Source organism: Rousettus aegyptiacus, unplaced genomic scaffold (assembly GCF_014176215.1).
Source record: "Rousettus aegyptiacus isolate mRouAeg1 unplaced genomic scaffold, mRouAeg1.p scaffold_m13_p_10, whole genome shotgun sequence".
Taxonomy (NCBI): Eukaryota; Metazoa; Chordata; class Mammalia; order Chiroptera; family Pteropodidae; genus Rousettus; species Rousettus aegyptiacus.
In genome coordinates, this window is record NW_023416285.1 from 3221252 (window position 1) to 3246868 (window position 25617).

General features: G+C 61.0%; 1 protein-coding gene across 9 annotated transcripts in view; it reads right to left on the bottom strand.

Moving 5' to 3' along the window:
- Positions 1 to 24841, bottom strand: part of EVC (EvC ciliary complex subunit 1) — a 46335-nt gene extending 21494 nt beyond the window's left edge. For 2 of the 9 annotated variants that reach the window (XR_004953023.1, XM_036227484.1), the window contains exons 1-11: positions 24569 to 24832; positions 21771 to 21896; positions 15721 to 15804; positions 13911 to 14143; positions 12488 to 12572; positions 12034 to 12132; positions 11298 to 11435; positions 8736 to 8894; positions 4135 to 4351; positions 1499 to 1647; positions 881 to 979 (exon numbers count right to left, since the gene is read on the bottom strand). Coding sequence is in view for 6 of the 9 variants with exons in the window: in XM_036227484.1 (XP_036083377.1) it covers positions 881 to 979; positions 1499 to 1647; positions 4135 to 4351; positions 8736 to 8894; positions 11298 to 11435; positions 12034 to 12132; positions 12488 to 12572; positions 13911 to 14143; positions 15721 to 15804; positions 21771 to 21896; positions 24569 to 24739 (1560 nt within the window). In the remaining 3 variants the exon portion in view is untranslated. Of the gene's footprint in view, positions 1 to 880; positions 980 to 1498; positions 1648 to 4134; positions 4352 to 8735; positions 8895 to 11297; positions 11436 to 12033; positions 12133 to 12487; positions 12573 to 13512; positions 13857 to 13910; positions 14144 to 15720; positions 15805 to 21770; positions 21897 to 24568 lie in introns of those variants that run through there. The other 7 variants (XR_004953022.1, XR_004953024.1, XM_016161237.2 and 4 more) reach the window with 7 other exon arrangements.
- Positions 24842 to 25617: the final 776 nt, after the last annotated feature.

Genomic DNA, 25617 nt, shown 5'->3' on the forward strand with positions numbered 1-25617 from the left:
GCACAGCTGGGCACCCAGGTCCGACCGGCTCGGCTAGCCCAGCCCTGGGCGCTCCATGCTGCCTGTGGGGGGCGGGGGGGCGGGAGGCGCCTCACGCTGAGGACCTGCCCTTCCTGCTCCGGCGCGTGTGTCTCTCTGCCTGGGATGTGCCCTGACCCCTCGTCTGCCTGGGGCCCATCTCCTCCTTCAGAGCCTGACGGCCGTCCTTGACCTCCTCTTCACCCCTTGGGCACCCCTTGTCCCTCCTCTCTGTCCCGTAGGTGGAGATGTAATGGGAGTCTAGGCAGACCAGGCATGTCACAGGGCCTCACACACCTTTGGTACTCACACCGCCACCGTGAAGGGCCATCGCTGTTCCCATTTCACAGCTGGGGAAACTGAGAGCTGGGGAGGCCCCGGAATGTTCCGAAGGTCTCACAGCAAGGCAGGGGAAGAGCCACGATACAGACGTACTGCGGTGGCTCTTGTCACGTCCCCCACGATCAGACGCCCTCGTTTCTGCCTTTGCAATGGCGCCGGCTGCCGACTGAGGCCGGGGCTCCGCCTGCCTCGGCCATGCAAACCCTGGGGAGCCCCGTCGCCATGGAGGGCTCGGGTGCTCTTTCTCAAAGCTCGCCCTCGAGGTGAGCATGCAGGCCTCAGTGCCCTGCTCCCTACTCCAGAGCTGCCCGGGGGCAGGCGGGGAGGCCTCGGACACAGGCCCCCCCCCCCCGCGTCGAGCCCAGCACACCCCCTTGTCACCGCTCTGCCCCACAAAACCACGAACGCCAGGGCTGGGCCTGAGCCCGGGAACTTGGACGGCGGGGGCCAGGACGGCGTGGGGCTCTCACACACGCTCAGGTCCCGAGGGTTCGGTCGGCCCCACTTCGAGGCCACGTACCTGGCACAGCGCGGCCACAGCCTCGGTGACTCTGACCTCCTCCTCCTCCTCCAGGTCAGTCTGCGTCAGCCTCTGCCGCTGCAGGACCTCGTGAAGAGCCTGTGAGTAACACGGGGGCGGAATCTGGTAGAAACGCGTAGCATTTTTTCTCCAGAAAGTGTCCCCCCGGCTGGGGGGTGCGTGCCCCTGATGGACACACAGGAAAGTGGGGCGTGGGGGTCAGGCGGCTCCCGTGGCTTGCACACCGAGGCTGAGACGACGTCCAGGAAAGCCAGACGGCGCTTTTGTCCGGCCCGGTTTGGGGGTGCTGCCAGGTCACCCGTCACCGCTCTCTCCTGGGCACGAGCCACCCGGACACCACTCTTCAGCTTCAGCGGCCAGGGACCACCACCCAGGCCCCGGGAGACGCACCCGGCAGAGCCCTCAGCACTGGCTCGCAGACAAGGAAGCTGGGGACACAGGGCTCAGGGGCCTTGGCTACGGTTACTGGGCCGACCCATGGCCAGCCAGGTTTTCTCCTGTCTGCTGGACGCCAAGGCCTCCGGCCTCTGGTGCGGCCGGCATGGCTGCTCCCGGACATGCCCGCGGACGTGCAGGGGGAGTAGGCGGCGGGCTCACCTGGAGGTGGCCCTCGGGGTCAGCGGCCAGCCGGGCCTCGGCCAGGAAGCTCCTCTGCTCCTCTTCCTGGGCCAGCACGAGCCCTGCCATGCCCTCTGCCTGGCCGGCCAGCGACGCCTTCACCAGGTCTTTGCCTTGCTGGACGAACTCTGAAATTTACATAAGCCACAGAACATCGCAGGTGACTCTCCTGCCGAAACTTTCACTGGTTCCTTTTGCCGCCATGAAGACGGGGAGAAACTGAGGGGAAGATCCCGTTCTAGCTCCGTTCATCGTTCAGGCGTGTGTGCCTCCAAAAGGCAGCGTTAGGAGCCCCGAAGTCTGCAAAGGCCAGGGCCCCACCCCAGGGACCCACCCCTCCCCTCGGATGCAGGGCTCAGAATGCAAGAGGCTTTACTCCGCTGCCATGCGGGCAGCTGGCCGACCTGGGCAGGGGATGAACAGTGAGCGTTTGCCTGGGGACGCGTGTGACGGAGGTGTAGGCCATACGAGGGGACAGGGAGCCTGAATCTGCAGGAAGACAGCGACGTTTCAGGCTGGAGCTGAGGTTCAAAACCACGGGGATGAGCTATCTGATCAGCAGCCCAGGGGAAGGGCGAAGCCAAGGGCGAGGATCCCCCTGGGCCCCGGGAAAGTGAGCTGGGGGAGAGGGGACTGGGGACCCACGCGAGCTCTCGCCCACCTGGTCCCATGGCCCCAGCAGTGTGCCGAGCGCAGCCGGAGAGCGGGAGCTGGCCCTGCGTTCAGCCCGGACCCGGCCCCGCGTTCAGCCCGGGACCCGGCCCCGCGTTCAGCCCGGGACCCGGCCCTGCGTTCAGCCTGCCTCCGGGGCAGGGGGGATGGGAAAAGCAGGAGGGTGAGGGGACAGTGTGGGACCCAGAGCCAGCTCCCGGGGGCAGAGACAAAGAAGCTCATCAGACTCTTCACTGGGGCTTTGGGGAAGATGCTGAGCAGAGAGTGAGGGCCAGGTTGCCGGGGTTCTAGTCTGTCTGACCCTCGTCACGCTCACCTGTGTGAGCTGTCACTTGAGCACACCTTCCTGGGTTTGACCTGATTATCTGCTAAGCCTCTGGCGCCAAGGAACAGAGTGTGGCCAGGTGTCCAGGAGAAACCAGTCCTCCCTCTGCCCGGGGTCCTCCCCACCGCCTGACGGTCTCCTCGCCCCCCGCCTCCCCACCTTTTCCGGGTCTCACAGTGCCCGGCCTGTGGGGCCACTTCGGCATCTCATCCGAGTCACTCTCTGCTGCCAGGGTCTCTCCTCACTGGCAGAGCCCCGGCCACTGAGCGCGATGTCCCCCCAAGGCCGGGCGTGTTCAGATGCACACAGCCCAGGGTTCCAGCCAACAGCAGACGCTCACGGGGTCACAGAAGCTGCAGTGCTGAGTGGAATGGCCCGGCCGAGGTCCCACGGTCCCACGACTGCGTGCCTGCCCCGTGACCCCATCTCTGAAGGGCAGCAGGAAGACGGCAGAGGGGAGGCGCGTGTCGCGGAGGGCCAGGTCCCTGACCGCGGTGGGACCCGGTGCTATGGGTTGAACTTCGCCCTCCCGGATTCACATGCTGAGGCCCTAACCCCTACGTGGCTGCACCTGGAGACGGGGCCTCTGAGGAGGCGATGGAGGTTAGCAGGCCACGCGGTGAACCCCGACCCACAGCGCCGGTGCCTCGTAAGAGACAAGGACGAGAGAAAGCCGGCTATCTGCCACGTGAGGACGTGGGGGAGGGCAGCCGTGTGCAGGCCACGAACGGGCCTCGACCATGAGCCGAATCGGCTCGCACACTGGTCCCCGACTTCTGGTCCCAGACTGCGGCCTCCACGACTGTGAGTGATGCAGGCCTGTTCCTCAGGCCGCCCATCTGCGGCATCCTGCTATGGTGGCCTGAGCTCACGGAGACACCTGGAGGCTCCTGGTCCGATGGGGCCCAGGCCCGTCTGGGGGACCCGTTAGCCATACAGGTGCCACGCCCTGTAGCCGTCCCGGGGAGACCCAGGAGGCCCCAGACTCTGCTTCCGTCCAGGCGCCAGGGCCACGAGCAGCCCTGTGCTGACGTCATCCTGCCCAGGGCGTGAGGACGCTGGTGCAGAGGGGTACTCCCTCCCCGCCACAGGTGAAAGACCGGGTCTCTGCTCGTGGTCCCACTAAGCGGCGCTGGCTGCCCTTGCTGCCCTGAGCCCCGCCCTGCCACCTCCCAGGGTCGGCCCAGGCGCAGGAGCCGTGTGAGGACGGCCACCCTGGGCCCTGCCGCCGCCCCGCACGCTCTGCCATCCCCCACCCGCACCCACTGGCTGCTCGGCGGGTCCCCGGGGCTCGTGCCCCCGGAAGTGGTGGCTGACAGGTATGCGTCGCTGCTGGGCATTGCTACCCTCCTCCGCCCTCTGCACGTTCCCAGTGGCTCCGCTGCAGGACACCGGGGTCCCCGTCAGTCCGAATCGCCAATGAGCGCACGGAGCAGAGAAGCCCCGACCGCGGGAGGCAGCCCTCACGAGCGCCCTCCATGGAGAAGCGAGCGAGGCCCAGAGAGTTTAAGTGACTGGTCCCCGGAGACACTTGCAAGTGCCACCCCATGGCCCACCGCACGGGGGACCCCGGAAGGACCATGCCCCAGTCCAGGCGCCAGAGCCCTTGCTCGCTCACCCCTGCTGAAGCGCTCGGCCTCCCCCCAGAAGGCCTTGTGCTGCTGGGTCAGCAGCTCCTCCTTCTGCCGCCCGGACAGCCGCCCCTCCACGGTCAGCAGCTCCAGGCTCTGGGAGATGGCAGCCAGGCGGCATCTGGTCTCCTCTTGGATCTGCAGCTTCAGGGACTCGATCGTCTTTGCCATGTGCGCCCGGCCCAGGGTTCTCTCCAGGGCGTCCTGAGGAGGGGAGCACACGGGACGTCACAGGAGCACGGCCTGGGTCAGCGCCTGGCCACGGGGGTCTGCTGGCGCCCCCACCCCCCCGCGGGCAGAGCAGACGGAGCGGCTCCCCTCCGGGCCTCCGGGGTCTGACCCTCAGACGGGGACCCCGTCGTCGCTCGTGGGGACGCGGCGAGGGTGCTGCTGGAGGACAGGAGCAGGGTGCTCTGTGCATACGGGAGGCCCCACAGAGGCCCGCTCCTCCGGGGAGGAATCAGCATGCGCCTGCAGTCAAGGGGCAAATCCGCCTGCCCTGGGAGCCAGTCCTCCCCCAGCCGCGTGGGGCCTCTGCGACGGAAAAGTCACGGTTCCTGGCTTCCGAGCCGCAGAGGGCCTGAGTGCTGGAGGTTTAGCTGACCCCCAAGGTCAGACAGGTTCAGGAGGGAGGCCTGTGGCCCGGCCCTCACCCACTGCGTCAGCCTCACGGAGGACGAGGCTCTCGGGGAAGCCGCCGCCCCCACGCAGGAAGCGCTGTCCGGAGGCAGAGGCGCGTCCCGCAGGTCTGCAGGGCTTGTCCTGCCCTCTCAGAGGGAGTGAGAGGGGGCGACGCATGGGTCAGGGGCGCCGCTGTGTCCAGCGGACCCCATTAGAGTGGGGGTGCAGCGCTGAGTCCCTTCCCGACCAGCGACGGCCCCTCCAGCCGCCCGGCACCGGCGGGGACCCGAGCAGGCCGCAGCCCCTTCTCCTGCACATGCCTGCGACCCTGCCCGGTCCAGCTGCCCCTTCTCCATCCCTTCTCCACGTCCTTCCTGCCGGTCCGCAGCCGAGCCAGGTCGGGCCCTGGTCACTCTGCCCTGGGGCACTGCTGAGGTCACTTCGCTGCTTCCGCATGGCAGACGGGGGCCCGACTGAGCCACAGACATGATTGGCACTGTCGTCCCCGGGCCCAGACCCTCCAGGAACCACCCTCGGACCAAGTCCGAACCCCCGGGCACGGTGCATGGCCCCTGAGGACCAGGCCCAGCTGAGCCTCCCGCCTCGTCCCGCACACCCCTCTGCTCCTGGCCGCCCGGCATGCCCGCTCGCGGCTCCGCCGGGCCTGGGCCTTTGCACACGCAGGACGCCCTCCAGAAAGGCCTCTCCGCCCCCACCCCGATGCCTGGCCAGGCGCTGCTCATCCTGACAGGCTCTGTGGGGCCTCCGCCACGGCCCCCAGCCCACCGCGCCCCCCGCCCTCCCCGCTCCGGGCTGCACTGCCCGAGCCTCTGCCGTTCAGGAACTAAACACAAGGACAGGCCCAGCTGCACTGCCCGGCCTGGGCCTCGCCACCGGCTGGGCGGCACTGGTCTGTGCTGATAACGTGTGACCGTGGCAAGGATAACAGTCCCCAGTCATGGACAAGGACACCGAGGGTTATTCCAGAAGGCCACATAAGGAACCCAAGGGACAGTGGCTTTGAACTTTCCTCTCTTCCGATGAAACAAACTTGCAGGCGGCCGGCAGGCCTGTGGCCACAAGAGGGCGCCGGAGGACAAGCGCGTGGACCCGGTGCGGGTAGCAGGGAGGCTCTGCCCGCGGTGACTGTGCCCGGCCGGCTGTGGCCACCTCTGCTGCCCGCGGTGACTGTGCCCGGCCGGCTGTGGCCACCTCTGCTGCCCGTAGTGACTGTGCCCGGCCGGCCCGCGGCCACCTCTGCTGCCTGCAGTGACCGCACCCTCTGGATGTATACGCAGGCTGCGGTGGGAGCGGGCAGAGGTGAGCCCGAGCAAGGTGGCCTGGGACGGAAGGCGGGGGGAACAAAGGGACAGGAAGCGAGGGACTTGGCCAGCTCGAGGGAGCAGTGCAGCTCTCCCAGGGGCCCCGGGCTCACGCCTGGCCTCGCCCTGCGCAGCTGCGGGACCACGGGCACAGCGTCCTCATCCGACACCTGCTTTACAGAGCTGCCGTGAGGAGTCGCAGCCGGACCCAGGCAGCCGTCACGAATGCCGCTGCTCTCCTCACGACCCGCGGCGAGGCCCGCCTCGCTCACAGCATCTGCTCTCTCTCAGACGTCCCGAGACCGATTCTGACGACCTTGGGGGCCCTCTGCAGCTCCCTGCTGCATCCCAGGTCCAGATGCCGGCCCAGGCATTTAAATTCTTCTGAAGTTCATCAACGGCACATCCCGGGATACATTCTGGGGGTGCGCGCAGGATGCTGGCAGAGCTCGCGTGCCCCTCTTCTGAACAGACGGCACGCTTCGGTGGACGCCTGGTTTATGCGGCCGGCAGGAGCGCCATCGGCAAAGCGCACGAGCACCCCCCACGTGCCGGCTCCTGCTGAAGGGCCGATGTATTATCCCCTCGGTCTCTGAGCAGGGGCTCTTCTGATCCCCATTTTACAGATGATGAGACTGAGCCGCAGAGAAGCCACGTAACTGCCCACGGTCACATGGCTAACCGTGGTGTGAGCTCAGGTCTCCGGCTCAAGTCTGCCAACACCATCTCTGTAAGAGGATGTGGCACATAGTAGGTGCTCTCATTCAACGTGGGCCGAAGGAAGAACATGCTGAGAACCTAGCTATTTCTTTCCTGTCTTCCTATTTGGAAGTTTCTAGCGAATTCCAGCCAGAGCCAGCTAAAGATACATTTTTTTTGTTGGTCTGCATCAATATCCTGCTGACAAGATAATAATTAAAAAAAAAGAAAAAAAGAGAAGCCCTTCTCCTTTGATGAGCGTTAGTGTCGGCGGGCTTATCAAATTAAAATCCAATTCAAAGGGGCTTGGACGGCACACCAGGAAGCTTGGGGCACAGGCTGAGATGCCATTAGACAGGATGGGGGTCCTCGGTCAGTCATTATCAGACTCATCTGTTCACTGCGAACAAAATATCTGCCAATCTTTTAGCAGTGCCGAGGAGAAAAGGAACTATAAGTGTATGCCACGGGCAAAAACATATAAAATTCCCAGACGGCTGTGTGCGCTGGGGGAGTTTGTTACAGTGCACATCCCGAGTGGGTGGGGGCGGGGGGGCCTGCGTGTCTACCCGGCTCTCAGGGGATGCCGGTGCTGCCGGTCTGCGGTGCACACTGTGGAGCAGACGGTCTCTGCAGATGCAGCAGGGCCTGCCCTGGGGGCCTGAGGAGCTGGGTCTCGGAGCTGAAGGCAGAGTGGCCGCTGGAGGTTTCTGAGCCAGTGTAACCTGGGCAGGTGCACAGGTCTGAAATGGAACCGTGAGTTGGCATGGCCAGAGGAAGAGGAGATGGAGCCCAGCACCCCAAGCTCTGCACACAGCAGCATGAGCCCTAAACCTCCAGAGAAAGCCGCCGGGACGGGGGTGTGGTCAGTCACCGAGCCCTTCCCCGGGCCCTGCCTATCTGTGCCAACTCCTAGGACCACTCTTCCATACTCAGAGTAACTGAAACTTAGAGGGATTAAGTCCCAGTTCAAGTGGGTGAGCCTAGACTCAAAGTCGCATTTGCAGAGTCTTCTACACAGGTGGTTTGCTTCCTGAGCGATGCCGCGGCCCCCACGTCAAAGCAATCGGACTGATCTCTGGCCATGAGGCCTGAGCACAGGCATTTTTTGAAAGCTCTTCCAGGAATTCATGGGGCAGTCAGGAGAAAGAAAAAAAGAAGCTCTTTCTACACCAGTGGGTATCAACTATGACTGCTCGCCATGGTCACCTGGAGCTCTAAAAACTCCAGGTGGATCAAATCAGAAACCCTGGGGCGGGGACCCATCTGGGACCCAAGCTTCAGTACTTCTGAAAGCTCCTCAGGCTACTTCGAGGTGCAGCCAGGGTTGATAACTAGTGCTTGATGCTGCAGAAACTGGCCAGCACCCCCACACCTGGGATGAATGGATGGAAGGAATGATGGATAGATGGTCAGATAGAAGGAAGGAAGAAAGGATGATTGATGGATGGAAGGAAAAAGGAAAAAAGGAAGGAAGGAGGGAGTGAGGGAGGGAGGGAAGGAAGGATGGATAGATGGATAGATGGTGGATGGATGGATGAATGATGGAAGGAAGGAAAGAAGGAAGGAAGGAAGGGAGGGAGGGAGGGAGGAAGGAGGGAGGGAGGAAGGAAGGGAGGGAGGGAGGAAGGAGGGAGGGAGGGAGGAAGGAGGGAGGGAGGGAGGAAGGAGGGAGGGAGGGAGGAAGGAGGGAGGGAGGGAGGAAGGAGGGAGGAAGGAGGGAGGGAGAGGGAGAGGGGAGGCAAGCGGGGAGGGAGGGAGGGGGGAGGGAGGGAGGAACGGCAGGGTGGCTGACTCGCTGCTTTTCTCTGGGCTCTCTCTCCCCATCTGCAACACAGCGCTGGGCTTCATGACCTCCATGACCTCTGCGGCAGTTCCCGCTTCCCGAGGGTCCGCGTCTCCACTTTAAACACCCTCTGTCCCCGCCCCGCCGCCTCCAGCATTACCAGAGCCTGCACATCCTGAGAGTCCCGCAACAGCCCTTCGGCGACAATCATCCTATCCGTCAGCGTCATCTCGAGCTGTCGGGCTTTGGAGCTGGAGCACTTAAATTGGTCCACGAGAAAGGGCTGGATGTTTTCCATCTGTTTCCAGAAAGCTTCCATCTGTGAAATGAGCATGAGAAGCAAAAGGCAGGGGGTGGGGAACTTATTTAGGAACGCTGTGAGGCTCTACGGCGGCGCAGGCTGGGGAATCATCCTTCACTCCTTATCACAAACCGGGATTCTAACCAATTCCGCAATTCAGAGCAAGTTTATCTCGGCCAGAATCACACTCCCTAGGGGTTCCGCCTTGTTCCATTATGGGTGCCAGTCAGTCTCAAGGTGGCTTTTCAGCAGACGGCACTGAGCTGCCCATACGGCAGGAACGCACAATGAGGTCGCCCGGCTTAAACCGCGGAAGATGCAAACTGGCCGCACTCCTGACAGTGGTGGGGGCGGTGGGGGAGGGGCGTGAAATTTGACAGTGTGTTCCTGGAAGCTTCCAGGTCTTTAAAAGGGACGAGGCATGTCCTGGAAATAAATAAACGCATGAACAGCCGTTCAAATATCACTGTCCTGAGAGTACAGAGGACCGACATGGCGGAGGCGGCGCTGGCCACGACAACGTCCTGCCTGAAGGTATTATCTTCTCCCCACTCCCACCCTATCGGGGGCCAAGCTGGGAACTGCCGAGGGGCTCGGAACGTCAGGGCTTCGCGTGCATCGTCGTGACCTCTCTGAGCTCCGAGTACGACCGCACCAAGAGTCTCGACGGCCTCCCTTTACGCAATGTGCAGGCCTGGCGTTTCTCGCGGCTCGTTTCTGGGTAAAATGCACATCGGGTGGGCGAGGTCGCTTGCCCCAGGTCGCAGAGGCAGAGGCAGCGGGGTCGGGTCCATCCAGCTCCCGCCCGGCCCTCCCCCCCCCCCCCCCCCCGCTCGAGCCCCTCGCACGGCCTCCCCCGCCGCTGCTACGAGAGGACGCGGATGGCCGTCCACGAACTCCCGCACACCCGAGACGGACCCCTTGTGCACGACCCGCTCGGCCGCTTCGCCTCCAGTTCCGGGGGCCGGGCGCCCGCGCCGTTCTCCCAGCCCCGTGCTCCCCTTGGCGGCCGAGACGTGACTCTCTCCTGGTTCCTCCAAGTCCGTACGCCGCCTTCCTGTCTTGACAATCCCTGACTCCTGCTCCCTGACCACTGGCAGGATCTGAGGCGAGCCACGAGCTCCTTCCTCCACCCCATCGACGCACATTCTTCGGCCAAAGGCGTCTCCATTTTTGGAGGTGGCCGGCACGCTAGAGGATCCTCTGTGAATCCTCTGCCTGCAACACACAGACATGGACGAGATGTCCCCCTGCTCTGGTGAGTCGGGGACCACTGGAAAGCGGGCGAACGCCCTCCCTCAGCCGTCTCTTCCTGAGGGCGGCCTTGCTCCCCACGTCCGCCTACCTGAGCTTGGTGGACACTCTCCACCCCAGGCACCGCCAGCTCCAGACGTCCAGCCGGAGCTCAGCGCCTCCCCTCCCGACGGGCTTCTCATCCCGGGGCCCTTATTTCCGTGGCGCTGATCCTCAGCACCCTCTTCTGACCACCTCGCGCACACGGCCCTGTCGGCTCTCCTGCATTTTCCCACCCCTCCATGCCCGCTGCAGTGGCCTGCGTGAAATCCCTCCCGGATGAGCCCCAGAGTGCTCACCGTTGCCCTCACGGCAGCCCGAGCAGTCTTCCTAAAACAGGAATGGGACCAAGCCGCCCTCTGCAGCAAACCGTCAGGGATTCCTGCTCCCGGGCACAAGATGGGACGCTCAGGCCCGGTCCCTGCCTGCCCTCGGCTCCCCACCCCCACGGGGCAGCACCCACATTCCTCCCAAACAGCCTCTCGAGGGCCCTTTCTCTGTGAAGACATTCCTAGTCCCGAGGTGAAACGCAATCCCCTCTCCACTGTGCCTCAGCCTTCCGAGTGGCCACCTGTCACGACGCCTGTAACCCAGAAAGTCCTCGCCTGCTCACCTGTTGGCCCCCCACGCCCGCCCCCAGGCTGGCAAGCATCTCTCCCAGCAGGCCCAGGTCTTCTAAGTTCGTTCTGAGTCTCCAACGCCCAGCACAACACCTGGGTGCCACGGAAATATTTATCCGACACGTAATGTACGCGCAGGGGTGAGCAAAACCCAAAAGCAAGAAAGAGACATCTGAGGGAAGCTGTTCTCTCTGGAATTTAAAACAGGCTTTTAGGCCTGATGCCTGGGAGCCTCGGACACATAGGGTGAGAGCAGTCTTCGCTTTGAATAGTAAAACATCAATCTGGAATTTCGACGAGGGGATCCATGCTTTTAGAAAGCCTCCTTCTATAGCCCTCAGCCCTTAATTCTGCCTCTCTGTCACCGAACTTCAGACCCTGGACTCCTGGCTCCCGGGCAGACACCCCGGGGAATCCGAGTATTAAACATGTTTCTCGGTACCTTCTCTACGCTCACCCACCGAACTGTCCCGGAAAGCACGGCTTTTGCCCAGGAAAGGAAACGTACGTTATCTATCAGCTGCTCAGAATACTCTCTCTCCTTCTTTTCCACGTCCGCCAAGGTGACGTACTCGGAGTCGCCCGCACCCAGCATCTCCGTGTGGGACAGCCTGGCCTGAAGCCCCTTTTCTAACTCCTCCAAGTCCTGGGGGGAAAAAGAAAGAAAACAAATAATAAAAAAAAACACTCTAAGTTTTAAATTCTAGAAAAAAATGCTTTCATTTTCCACCACATGATCATGAAACATTTTTTAACCGTGATTAAATGCTCCGAGCATTGTTCCACTTAAGGTTTGATGATAGAAATCTGTTTTTCTCATTAAACATAGAAGCTCAAGAAAAATGGCTTGGCTTCCTCGATATTCCCTCTCCCTTCCCACGAAACACAGAGCATACTCCAAAAACAACGAAAGAGTCTCTCTCAACCCTTATGAAGTCCTGGAAAATTATATATTTAAAAACACCTTAAGCTTCTTGTGCAGAAAACGGTATCAACTGTAGTTGTCTCTGATAGTGGATGTGACTAATATTCTTTCTGCTTCCAATATTTTTCCCATTTTAATAACACACATTATTATTTTTACATCTATGCACAAACTTTCGTAGTTCTATACTGTGTTAAAAGTGTACATTGTAATAAAATATAAGTGAAAACGAAACCACTTTCGCGTCACAACACTGTAAGTGTTATATGTTGCAATGAACTATTTTTAAGTTACCTTGAACTATAGGTTGAAGACTTACGTTTTCTTGTTTTGAAAGAATCTTCTGGTATAACTCATCGTCGGGCTTCTTTTTCGAAAGAAGGTCGAGGAGGCACATTTTAAAAATCTGAATAAACATCTATTGCCAAAAGAAGGAAACGACAAAGAGAGGTTTAAACAACGGTATCTCCCCCCTCCTCCTCCTTCCTCCCCCTCCCCCTCCTCCCCTCTCCCTCCCCCGCCCCTCCTCCCCTCCCCCTCCCTCCTCTCTCTCCTTGCTCTGGGTGAAGCGAGGCCGAGGCCGGTGCCCATGGGCAGGCGCAAACTGCTTTCCCACTCCGCGGCCAGTTGTCTGAGGTCGCTCTCCCTTCCTGTTGTGGCGGCTCCACGTCACCCGCAGTGACTTCGCGAGGGTCCCCAGGGATCGGCGCACAGACAGCCTTGCGCCCCAGTTCCTAAGCTGCGGAGGGGGGACGAGCCCGTCTCCCACTTACCAGCCGCCTCTCCTGCCTCAGCGCTGCGTCCAGATGCAGCAGGTCTTTCAAGTGAAGGTTATAGACACACAAGTCCAGGTCCGCGCTGCAAAGTCACACGAGAAGCAGAACAGACATTCAGAGCGCCGGAGAGGGGGGCACGGCTTGCAGAGCCTTCGTGCATCCCGGCTCGGGACAAGCCACGGGGCGTCCTGGCTCCGGATTTTAAATCCTGCAGTGTGTGCAGGTTCCCGAAAGTCGCCCCCAAAGTTTACAAGAAGGACTCAAAGGGGCCATCTGAAACCCGCTTGCGACCGGAAGGGACCCGCTGCCTGGTCATCAAGGACAAACCAGGAAGACTCGGAAGGTGCGAGAAACGAAACTAACATTTCCGGCCGGGGGCGCTCGGGTCCAGCATTGCATGTCACCGTTCTCAGGGCTGTCATGTGGACGCTCTTACGCCCACTTTACAGATGAGGAGGAAACTGACTCAGGAGATAGAGGGTCAGAGAAATCAAGTAGCGGTCACAGTGTCCCAGGGCAGAGAAGAGGCAGGGTGTAAACAAAGGCCGCTGACCTGTCTCTCCCACACAGGCAACTGCGTTTTAAACGACTGCATGACCACATGGGGTGTTTTGAGTCCAAACGCTCAGAAACGGCCCTTCCCGGCGGGACAGGCGGAGCCCACGAGGCTCCCCTTCAGTGACGTCCCCCTGCACCTGCAGGGTCAATGCCGCAGCCCTGAGCTGGGCCGTGTCCTGCCTGGTTCGTCCCATCCAGGGTCCCTTTGACTCGCAGAACGGCAGAGTGTAGAGAGGCCGAGGACAGACCCGCAGACCTGCGGGACTGAGCTTCTCCAGGGCTGGCCACGTGTGGAGCCCAGCTCCGGGCTGGGCACCCTGGCAACTTAGAGTGTGGGCTTTGGAGATGAGGTGGTGGTCTCAGGGCTGGCTCCACCCCCTTCCACTGTGTGACCCTGGGCAAGTCACTTAGCTTCTCTGTGTCTCACTTTATTCCTCATAAAATGGGACCATGACAGCACCTACCTCCTCGGGTCATCACGAGGAATTAATTCATTGACCGATGGATATTTACTCATCAGCGAACCTGTCCCAGGCTTCCCCTGGGCAAGAGGGACATAGTAGTGAGCCAGACAGATCCGACCTTTGAGCTCACGCAGCCAGTAACCCCTGCAGGGTGCTTGGCACGCTGCCCGGCACACGTTAAGGCACTTAACCAGAGCTGGCCGCTGCTCGCCATGCACAGGACACATCGCTGATTAAAGCAGGTCCCCAACTCCATGAGCCCCATGCCGGCCACCACCACGTGGCACGTGACAGAGGGGACGGGGTCCAGCTCTGCCCCTGGGTGGCCGCGTGGCTGCCGGGCCTCCGCTGCCTCCTCGGACAGTGACGTGGCTCCCTGGGCTGCACCCCGCCCTCACCTCTCACAGGTCAGCATCTCGGGGAAGCTGTCCAGCCGGCGGAAGGTGCGGCTGAGGAACCTGTCGTCGCTGGCGGCCGAGTGGATGCTGGACGAGGAGCTGCGCTCGTCCTTCTCGGCCTGGCTCAGACTCCCCAGGCTGCTGCAAGGCGAGGCCTCCACCGGCTGGTTGGGCAGCACGGCCTGCTTTAGATGCTCGTGCAGGGACGGGTTGGAGGAGCCGTCGGCCAGGGGCTGGGCAGCGGGAGAGGGAGCAGACTCAGTCCGCGCGACCCACAGTGAGTCCGTTTCAGGAGCCTCTGTCCCCCGATGGCCCCCCGCACGCGGCTGTGCCCCAAATCTGCTGCGGCCGCCTCAGACTCTCGGGCCTGCTCTGCGCACTAACCTGCTGCCCCCCAGGCCTTCCAGGTGGCTCCCCGCTGCCCTCGGATCAGCTCAAAGCTCCTCATCGAGGAAATGAAGTCCCTGCCATGACTGCAGGAGGTCCCCCGAGGCCAGAGCGGCAGACTCCACCCCCTTCCTGAGGCACCCCACTGCTCTGCTGGGCTTCGTTCCTCCAGACAGACAGACAGACGCCCAGGCCTGGCCCATGCCGGCTTCCACGGGCTCCTGGTCACATCTGTCTTGCCTGTCACCACATACACACTGCACTGCGATCTCCACGCAGACCGCGGGGGGCAGGGGGGCTCCTGACCACCATAACCCCCAGCGCCCACCCAGGAGTGGGAGCCAGTGGTGCGTAAACGCCCCCGGTCTGGGAGCTCTGCCCCTCGCCCACCGCCGGGCATCCGAGGGGAGGAAGGGAGCAGTTCCCAGCGCGTGTCCCTGGGAACAGGTCCGGGAACGGCCACCGTCGCTGCTCGCCCCAAGGGCTCCGCAGAACACTTGGGGAAGTCTGTGTGAAACAAGGGGGATCATGTCCTCCGTACAGGAATTCTCGGAGCCTTCGATGTGCTCTGGCTGTAAGAACATGTACCGAATGCTCACATGTCCCACGCTGTTCTAAGCCCTGATGTCTACCGCCCCACGTAACCCTCAAAACAACTGGGCGAGGCGGAGGCGCCATTACCCCCATTTCACACGTGAAGGAAGGGGGCCCCGAGAAGTCAGGAAAGAGGCGGGACTTAGGCCCGGTCGGTGTGACCGCAGAGTCTGTCCTTGTCCACCGGGAGAGCGAGGCAGCGTCGTCCTCAGCTTACTTGACCAGGAAACTTTATTTTTCACTGAGCATCTCACAGGCCGAGGGCTCCTGGAGGCACCATGAAACACACAACTCTCGGCTAACCTCCCGGCCACAGGCGTGACCTCCTCCCTGGCTTCCGGTGTAAGACCTAGAGCCAGGTGGGGCGGGGTTGACGCTGGCCCCGCCCCTTCCTGCAGTGTGACCTCGGGCAGGTCATTAGCCTCTCTGGGCCTCCGTTTCCTCATGTGTAAAGTGGAGGTGACCGTGTAATTTATCTTAGGGGACTATTTCGAGGTTGAAATGCCTCCTGCGTGACAAATGCTCAGCGCTCGGCCAGCCTCACAGTATGTGCTTAGTAAGTGTCATGGGGTCTGCGAGTGAGGATCGATGCTAGTACCTGCCATTATCAGCATTTGCCCTGGTGTGAAAAGAGGAGGATGGATGCTGTCCTACTGTGTGTCACCTGATATACAATGGGCGTACCTTGATCCCGATCACGCCGCCATCAAATGGATTAACCCTGAAGTTTCGGACCTGGAATTGTTCACTGAATCCCCCTACCCCGACCCCAATCTCTAGGACATTACTGAATAAACTGCGCTTCTGAGACGGCGCCCAGGACTCTCACCCGGAACTTCTGGTTGATGGGGTAGACGACTTTCGCCTTCAGCGCGAACGCGGTGATGTTGCTGTTGAAAGATGGCTCGTACTCCTGGGGAGGGGAGAGAAGAGGCGGCATGAGGGCTTTCGGTAAACTGCAGGATAAAGCACCAAGGGCTTCCGAAAGGCCGCGTCCCTTTGTACGGCGGCCACAGGCAGGAGCAAAGAGGCACATGTGAGTCCCAGTAAGATGGGTGAATGGATGGATGAGTGGGTGGGCGGACAGATGGGTGGACACACGGACGGATGGTGGATGGGTGGATGGGTGATGGATGGATGATGGATGGGTGGATGATGGATGGGTGGATGGATGGATGGATGGAAGGGAGAACAAGTGGGTGAGTGGACAGATGGATGGACAGACAGATGTGGCCAGATAGATGGGCAGATAGACGGGTGGATGGCATTTAAAAATTCTAAGGCTTCACCTTTGGAAGAAATAAGAATTAAAATAACATGACTAATTAACAGAAGGGTTCCTATAAACTGCAAACCACATTTTAGTGAAAAAGGCAAACACAGAATGAGTTTAGCACTGCGGGGGGATAAACACTCTGTGTGGCAATATTCACGCACGACTCTGGATCAGACCGTCAAACAAAAGGAGGTGCTGGGCCTCGGAGAAGTCTCGGAGCTGCGGTCTTCCCAGGCAGCAAGCAGGCTGGGAACCTTCCCAAGGACCGTGGAGATCAGGCGCCCGGCAGGACGGCTGGGCCGGGACGGCGGCGAGGCCGCGGCGGCCGTCGGGTGGTGGCAAAGAGCCCCGCCAAGCCCCGCTCGGGAACCTCCTCCCGGAAGAGCCGCCCGGCTGAAGCCGGACACGTGATCCTACCTGCCAGCCGTCCTCACCTCCCTCCGTGTCTCCCCCGGTCAGAGATGCCCCTGGCACTGGGCAAAGTTGGTGCTGAATGAACGCTTTGGAAACGGCCCGCAAGGGGTCGAAGGCGAGCAGGGAGGGGGTGAGCCGGGAGCCCGGCACCCGGACCTCAGGCAAGCTCTGCTGGCAAGCTCTGCTCGACGGCTCCGAACAGGCTGCCAGGTGCAACCCGAATCTACGTCTGCTCTAGCGCTTTTCAGCCAAATCTCGAAGGCGGGGCTCCGTGACAGCGAACCGAGGTCCATGACCCATGACCGAGCTCACCCTGGAGCTGGAGCCCCACCCCGGGGGACGCGGATTGTTTGTTTCCTTATACCCTGCTGCGTTGGAACAGCGCCTTGGGGAGCAGGGCGCCTGGCCCCCGTCTGTCTCCAGAGAGGTGACCCCATGACACCTCCCCGAGCAGGGCCGGCAGGGGCGAGCGCCTCGCTTCTTGCCATTTCTCCCTAACCCTTAGGACTCGCAAAAACAGACCTCGGGGACAAGAACGAGGAAGACCACCCACACATGCCACCTCCCTAAGCTTCCCAGGGCCCTGTCACAGAGGGTGGTGTCTCCACTTCCCGCGGGGGGCGTGGAGGACACAGAGGGGTTAAGCCACGTACCCAAGGTCACACAGCTAATCAGTGCCAGCACCAGGGTTTGAACTCAGATTCCCTGGCTCCAGGGTACCTCCCCTTTAGCGGACACCATTATGTTTCCTTCAACATGACCCAGATCAGGACGAGAGTAAGAGCCAGACATTAAAAGGGAAGTGGGGGGGGGGGGGGGGGCAAGGCCTTGGACTTGGCTTCTTCATGCCCAGGGACACAAGTCCGATCCAGAGATACTCTGTCACTCCCACACCCCAACCCGCCACGTCCGATCAACCACAAACACCACCGACTTAACCTCCCGAATGTCACATCCACAGCCTGGCCTATGCCACCATCGTCTTTGCCCTAAGGAGTGGCAGTAACCTCCCAGTCGGTTCCCATCCACGCGCTGAAGGCCTACTGTGTGCCGGCATGTCGTGCACATTGGCTCACTTAGTCATCACACAGCAGTCACCCTGGGGAGGTCAGCGCTGTCAGGACCATCCCCATGTTGTGGAGAGGCAAACTGAGGCTCAGAGGCTGACACCTTCCAATTCATCCTCCACATGGCGATCAAATGATCTTTCAAACATGAGGTTCCCCCATCAGTGCCCACCTTAACCCCCCAGCCCCCCTCAGACCTGAGGGGGCAGGACCTGCCCCCCGGCCCCAGCCCCCACCCCCTGCTGGAAGCGTTCTTGGAGAACGGGTATGAAAGTGAACAGGAGCAGTAGGCTAGAAGGCTGACCTCAGGGCTGGTGGGGCCCAGTACGAATGCGTGTGGACGGTCCCATTCACACACGACTGACGAGCTTCAGGACAGCGGGGCCCAGGAACGGGGCGCAGGGGCGCCTGCACACGGGCCTGTGTGGCCGCGCGGCCTGCACCTCCCAGCAGAGGGGGCCGCGCATTTTTAAACTTCTTACGAACAGAGGTGAAAACAGAAGACGGTGAGAGGGGTGGAAAGCGAGCCGGAGGCACGGCCCCTGCCTTCCAGGAGCTCGTCCTCGAAAGCGGAGACGCCAAGCAAAAACGGCACTTCACGTGAAAGGATGGAGATGCCGGGGTCCCCCGAGAGGTGCGGGGTGGGACCTGGGGGCCGGAAGCCCGGGGCTGCGCGGCAAAGGCCAGTCCGGCCGCCGACTCGCCGCCAGCCACGCCGCGAGCCTCCAGGCGGGACGGCTTTTCCCTCCCGTCCACCTGCGGACTGCAGTGCCCCCCAGGACAGGCCCCGATGACACTCGTGGCCTTTGTCAGGGGACGAAGGACCAGGAGCACTCGGCACGGGGTCCAGGCGGCGAACGGGTTTCTGCTCCGTGAACAGGAGCCACCATGCGAGGTTCTTTACAGCTCTCCAGTTCAGAGCTGCTCCTGATCCCGGCGGCAACGCAGTTATTTAGAAAGCAGGCTGCAGCGCACGCCTCAGTGTAAAACTTCTTTAGCCGAAGCAACGCGGTTATTCAGAAAATGCGTTAATGCACACTTGCAGGAGAAGGGGAGCTACTTCACGCACCGACTTCACGGCATTGTTGGCAAACACTCGAGGAGGGGAGCCACCCCTCCCCCACCTGCAGTGCACGGGGCCAGGATGGAGAGAACCCAGGCTGGGCAGCGGCACGCCCCAGAGCCTTCTGGAATTCTCTGTCTGCTTTTGGCCGAGGCGAGCTACTTATCAAAACAGAGTTCGTGCAAAAAATGGCACGCATCAAAAACACCTCGGTTCGCGGTGCATCAGCGATGGGCGCCGCAGCTCCACCTGCCCTGTCGAAATCGGTCCAGTCCGCACTTTCACTAGCTCAGTCTGCAGGGGGCGGAGCGTTGGGGTGAGTCAGTCACTGGAACAGGCAGATCTTTAACTGAGCTCTTGGAAATTATTAGCTTGAAAATTGGCATCGGCTCGGCGTAGCCAAATAGTTAGCAGAGAAAACATTACTGGGTAGAAAAATTAGCCCAGGGGGGAGGTAGAAAGACTTGGCCCCCTGCAAACGTCAACTAAGCACTTACTCGGTGGCAGGAATGTCCACAGCTAACTCACAGGGAGCCCCGGGGAGCTGGCCTCATTGCTGTCGTAGCAAAGCTGGGAACCCTGAGGCTCAGGGGGGTCATGTTTCCCACCCCACATCACACAGCAAACAGGTGTCAGAGCTGGAAGTGGGTTCCAGGATCCTGGATCCCAAAGCCAGTGTCGTAAGGTCGTCGTCACATCCGAGGCCACCCTCGGTGTGAGCAGGGTTGGTTTTTAATGGCTTCGATGAATATGATTCATGTGCCGTGCAATTCGACCATGTAAAGCAGCGGCCCCAACCTCTGTGGCATCAGCGACCGGTGCTCCGGTGAGAGTCTAATGCCTGAGGATCTGGGGTGGAGCCCAGGTGGCGGTGCTGGCGCTGGGGGGCGGCTGCAGACGCAGGCGAAGCTTTGCTGCTCGCCGGCCACTCGCCTCCTGCTGTGCGGCCCGGTTCCTCACAGGCTGCGGACCGGTACCAGTCCACGGCTGGGGGCCGGGGACCCCTGATGTAAAGTGTGCGACTTGATAATTTTTAGTCCAGTCACGGATAAGTGCAGCCATCACCACGGTCAGTTCTAGAACTTTTTCATCACCTCGAGAAGAAATCGCGCGGCTGGCGGCCTCATCTCTCCGGCTCCGCCCGCACCCCACGCGATCGCCGGCCCGCCTTCCCTCTCCGTGATTCACCCACTCGGGACAGTGCACGGGACTGGAACCCTGCAGCACGCGGTCTATGGTGACAGGCGTCGCTCGGCGTGCCGACCACGTGCGAGGGTCGCTGGTGCTGCGGCGGGGCCGAACGCCCATCCGCACTTCGTCTACCCCTTCGCCGGCCGACGGACATGTCGGTTTGCACATCCTGGCTACCGTGCATAGGGTCGTCGTGAGCGTTCGTGCACAAGTTTTCGCGTGGACGTGTTTTCATGTCCGTGAGCAGAATTTTACTAACGCAGAGTGAGGGGTGGGAAGGGTGGAGAGAGATGCACGAGGAGAAGGGGGAGGAAGCGAGACGGGCATCGCGCGGGCGCACGGGCCCCGAGATGCGCGCGGAGAGAAGCGCCGACGCGCATGCGCACGCAGACACACGTGGGGAGACGAGACCCCGGACGCAGAGAGGCAGGAGCATGTGCCCGACGCACGGGGCGCATCCCGGACGGCGCCGGCTCGCCTCCGGGCCACCCCTCCGCCCAGCTCCGAGTCGCCCACATCCTCCCCCGGGGGCCCGGCCCGCATGGGACGGGGCAGCGGCAGCGGGAAGCTCTGTCTCCAGGATCCTTGGGAAGTCACAGGGGCAATGCTGGGAACCTGCTTTTTGAGCGGAACCAGAAGCTTCCCCTCTTGATTTAAAACTTGTTGGCGAAAGCTGTTTTATCACACGCAGCCCACTTTCTTTCCGCGGGAAGTGGAGGCGACTGAACTTGGCCTGAGGGTCCGAGGCTGTGAGGTGTGGGGGAGGCAGCCTTCCCCAGGCTCAAGTCTCAGCTACGCGACTCGCTCGGGTCAGTGAGCCGTCTCCCTGAGCCCCGGGCTCACTTGGAAAACGGAGATAGAAATGAGATCTACCTCCTGCAGCTGCTGAGAGAACGAGAGAGATTCACACGTGAGTCTCCACATTACTCAAAATGAGATGCGACAATGATTGGCACCCAGTAGGTGCTGAAAAAGAAACTTGGTTCAATCTTTGCCCTTTCCCCACAATCTCTCTTTCTCTCCACCCTCCTACCTATCTGCCTGCCTACCTGCCTAAATAGCTACATTTACCTCTGGGCAATCGAGGCTGAATGACTGGAGTTTACAGTACTTTCTGGGGACCAGGAAGCGACTACAAATATCGCACCTTTGGAGGACACGTTCTCCCTGTCCGTGGAGCACCCCTGAGAAGTGCTGCCCCAGCGGGGCTGGAGCTGGGCAGAGTGGGGGGCCGGAAAGGAAGGTACCAGGAGAATCCGTCTTTAACCGCCTCCGTCAGAGGCATGGGAGTCCCACTCCTAGATGTTTACTTCGTATTTATTTAAAAGAAATAAAACAAAATGAAAACAAACAAACTAACTTACGCACAAACACTCACAGCAGCCTCACTCCTGGACAACGTCCGAGCCGGGGCGCACCCCCACGGCGACCGGGCGATCAGAGGGATGAATAACCGACAGGTACAACCACACGGACAGACCTCAGAAGCAGGGCGTACGGGGAATACGGCGAAAGCTAGCACGTGATTCCACTGACACAAAATTCTACAACAGCGGAACCGATCACGGTGCCGGAAATCACCTTCTGGAAGGGCAGGGGGGAGGTGTGAACCAGAAACGGGCGCTGGAGAGCTTCCTGGGGGTGAGGGACTGTTCCTGGCTGGGGTACCGGTCACAGGGCTACATACACCTGTCACTCATCAAACTGGAAACTTAAAATCAATGCCTTTTACTGTATGTAAATCCTTCAAAACGGAAGCCTATTGGGACATAAGGTCTGTCAGAGGCTCGTCGGGACGACGGATGTCCCCGGTGGGACCAGGGCACCCGACATGCACCCCGGCGAGCACGCCCGAACGCCCGGCTTACGTCCAGCGCCTCCTCGGCCTTCGAAGTCCGTGCTTCTCTCTTCCTCCGCCTGGGTGGGGAGCTGGTCTCCGAGGGGGTCTGTACGCTAGACTCTAAAGTCTTGAGCAGACGCTGAGCGTCATCTTCCTGAAATAAAAAGGCGGAGGTGTGTGTGTGGTGGGGGCGGGGTGACACATTGATGCCAGCCAGCCCAGTGTCCCGGGACTGCAGCCATCACCTTGCCGGCCCGGCAGTCACGCAGGGTCGTGCCTGTGCTCCCGCGGGGACTCTGTGTGCCTCCCACCTGGGCGACTACACATCCGACTGTCCGGGTGCCACCCCCCGAGAAGCCCCCATGTCCCATCTCAGGGCGTCCTCAGGACCTGGCGGCCACACGTGGGTCAACCCCCCCATGGTGCTTCCGGGTCACGTGGGCCAACCCCCCCCATGGTGCTTCCGGGTCACGTGGGCCAACCCCCCCCCCCGTGGTGCTTCCGGGTCAGTGGCCCCTGGGACTCTGTGAGCTCCCTGGGGGTGAGAGCGCAACTCGGGAAACGGCGCATCAGCATTGATTTTCCTGTTATTTCCAACAACATCATCGGACGAACATATTTCGGGTTACCGTAAATTACAGGACGGATCTACCGTGAACGGCAGCAGGTCCTCACGATGTGTCCGTCGATACTGCAAATTTGCCGACTCGCTAAAATTTATTTGTGACCCCCCCCCCAAATCAACACCCGGGCCGCTTTCGCTTTTGTGGTCACTCCTGGACTCACGCAGAACGGCTAAAAATCCGAGTTGTCCAAAGTACACTTTTCCAACTGAGCCGGAGCAGGCGGACATTCCGCCCTCTCGTTTCGGCTCGCACACTGCAAACAAGCGCACTTTTCCAGCTCTGCTGTGTGCCATTCGCGTTCTTGTACTTTTCTTCGTAGGCGCCTCGGTTGTTTACAATGACCCCTACGTGCAGTGCTGCGGGGCTGTCTAGTGTGTCTAAGCGCAGGAAGGCTGTGCTCAGAGAAAATGCAGGGGTGAGATGAGCTTCCTTGAGCCATGAGTGACCGTATCGTTGGCCGTGGGTTCAATGCTAATGAATCAACGATGTGTATTAAATAAGGTGTCTTTAAACAGAAACACACATACGGCAAGGCTCTGTATTGAAGGATTAATAACAATGTTGTTAACTAGAGTCTTGCAGAAACCTATTTCCCCCAGGGGCGGCATTCGTTTGCAGTGAACGTAATTATCAACTGTATCTGAAATCCTATTGTGTCAGAGTCACTTAGCAAGCCCCTGACCACTGGCTGTTCATGCATATATATATATAACTTTTTTCTTTTTTTTGCATATAATTTTTGAACTGAAGAAATATCACCCTGTTGTCACTGAGTTGGTCAGCAACTACAGCGAAACATTTATTAAGTGTCAACTGTCACTGCAAAGAGTAATAGACAAAATGACCAAGGCTCCTGCCTTCCTGGCGCTTACATTCTAGTGACGGAAGGGAAATGTAAACAATGAAATCGATACATAGTATGTCAGAGGTGACAAGTACTACAGCAAAAAATAACAGAGAATGGGGGAATGGGAATGATGAGAGGGAAGTCCTCTCGGACAAGATGGCATTCGAGCAGTAAGCCATTCAGATATCTCAGGGACAAGCCTTCCACAGAAAGGGCACGGCCAGGGCTGGGACAGGAGCGTGCCCAGTGGGTCCAGGGACGTCTGTGTGGCCGGAGCAGCCTGGGTGGGGACAAGAGGGGCAGAGGATGAAGCCAGAGGTCAGGGGGTTATCCATTCAGCAGTCATGGCCGCCCGGGACAAGGGTTCTGCAGGGGAGGACCCAGTCGGATCATCCTACAGTAAAGACTCCAAGAGAAAAACCTCATCCACCCCGCGGGGGATGATCCGTTTTTCTGCTCCCCAGTTAAAAAGGGAGGCCAAGCGTCACTAGCCACCTGATATCAGACTCGAATATGAAAAACAAGCCCCAAAACAAACAAAGGGGGAAAACAAGCAAAAAATGAACACTGCGTGAGGGCGAAGAAAACGTAAAACAACGATAAATCCCCCGGAGATGAGAAAATATGACATTCACAAAATAAGAACAGGACAGTATAAACAAAACATTCGGAGTACAAGAACTCAGTGGGCACTCCGTACCGTGCTGACATTACCCTTTCCCAATCACAGAGCTCCAGAGGCTGTGCGACCGTCAAATGTTTACTTGTGACCTGTCCCTCTCCTTCCGGAGGCTGTGAATACGCCCCCCTCCCCACCCCAGGGGCAAGGACGGGGTCTACCCTGCCCATAGATGTGGCTTCTAAGCCCCTAGGCCAGGGGCGTTTGTTTACTGCAGGGACCAGTGAATGAAGGCACGCATGCATCCGCGTGCAGCCGCTGGGGCGCGGGAGAGGCTAGCTAGGTGGCCCACGCGGCCAGGCAGCGGAGCGGACACCCGGCTGGGGATCCCCGGCGCTCTGCCCACGGGGCTGAGCTGGGCCTCTGCCGGCTTCGCGTCCAAGCCCCGGTGCTACAGGTGGGAAAAGCGAGGCCCGGAGGGCGTCAGCGCTGTCTGCATCACAAGGCGGAGGAGTCGCTGGAGCAGGAACTGCTGGGCGAACCCAGGACGGCGGCCTTTCGTCACTCGGCCGCCTCCCTCTGAAATCGCTGTCTCCAGCCCCTCCCGGAGCAGAAGGGGGGCCCGCGATCACGCGCCAGTGGACACAGGGCGGGGCTCGCAGCCCGACCCCGGGGTGCGAGGAGGCCCGCGCCCTGTGCGCCCCACACCCCGACTTCCCGGTCGGGGGACCCACCTGGTGTCGCAGCCTCGCGCGGGCGCGGCAGCCGAGCCAGAGGCCGAGGCCCAGGCCGAGCGCGGCGCCCAGCAGCACGGCGGGGGCCAGCAGCGCGGGCGCGGGCAGCAGCGCGTCCCGGGCCAGCAGCAGGCGCGCGTCGCTCCCGCAGGCCGCCCCTCTGCGCGCCATCGGGGGGCGCTCAGACCGCGGCCCGGCCGCCCCCCGCCCGCCGCCCCCGCCAGGCTGGCGACGCGGGGCGCGGGGCTCCCACCGGCCTGGGGCGCGGCGCGCGGCGCCGACTCGGCGGCCTGCGCAGTCTCCTTCCCGCGGCTTTGCTCCAGGCCCCTGCGCTGCGCAGGCCGGAGGGAGGAGCCTGGGTCGTCCGCCCTAAACTTTGAGCCACCCCCGCCCCTGCCCCGCCCCTGCGCTGAGCATGCCCCGCGAGCGGCGCGCGTCTCGGGGAGGTGGGCTTTCGGAGGAGTCCGGGTTGCACGCGGCCAGGAAGGGGCGCCCGGGCCACACGGGGGAGTGTGCGCCCTACGTTTCTGGAGCGCTCACGCTCGCTCAGCCTGAGGCTCAGTCGCCGTCCTCGGCCGCCCTCTCTGATGCGGGACGCGTGTTATTAACCACCCACGCTTCGGCGAGGGAGCTGCGGGCCGAGCTAGGGGACCCAACGCAGGCCCGACTCCAGCCTTGCTCCTAGCCGCTGCCCATGGCCATCCTTGGGCAGCCGCGGTCCACCGCTGCCTCGGAACCCCCCTTAGGACTCCCGCCTCAATGCTGGTCCGTCGGGGCTTTCCTCTAAGCCAGCATGAAGGGAAATCGGTCCAGCCGGCCGCCGTTAGAAACGAGACCGGGAGTGGTCACCCATTCGCTCAGCATTTACAGAGAACCCGCTGATCCACCAGCGCCAGGCCAGCAGGGGCGCAGACAAGGTCCAGGCCTGGAGCATCTCAGGGCTGTGGGGAGGGAGGTAAACCGCAGATGAGTCCAGCACCTGCCCTTTCTGCAAAGCGAACACTTATTGAGCAACGAACTCTTGTCCTGGATGCTGGGGGTACAGCAGT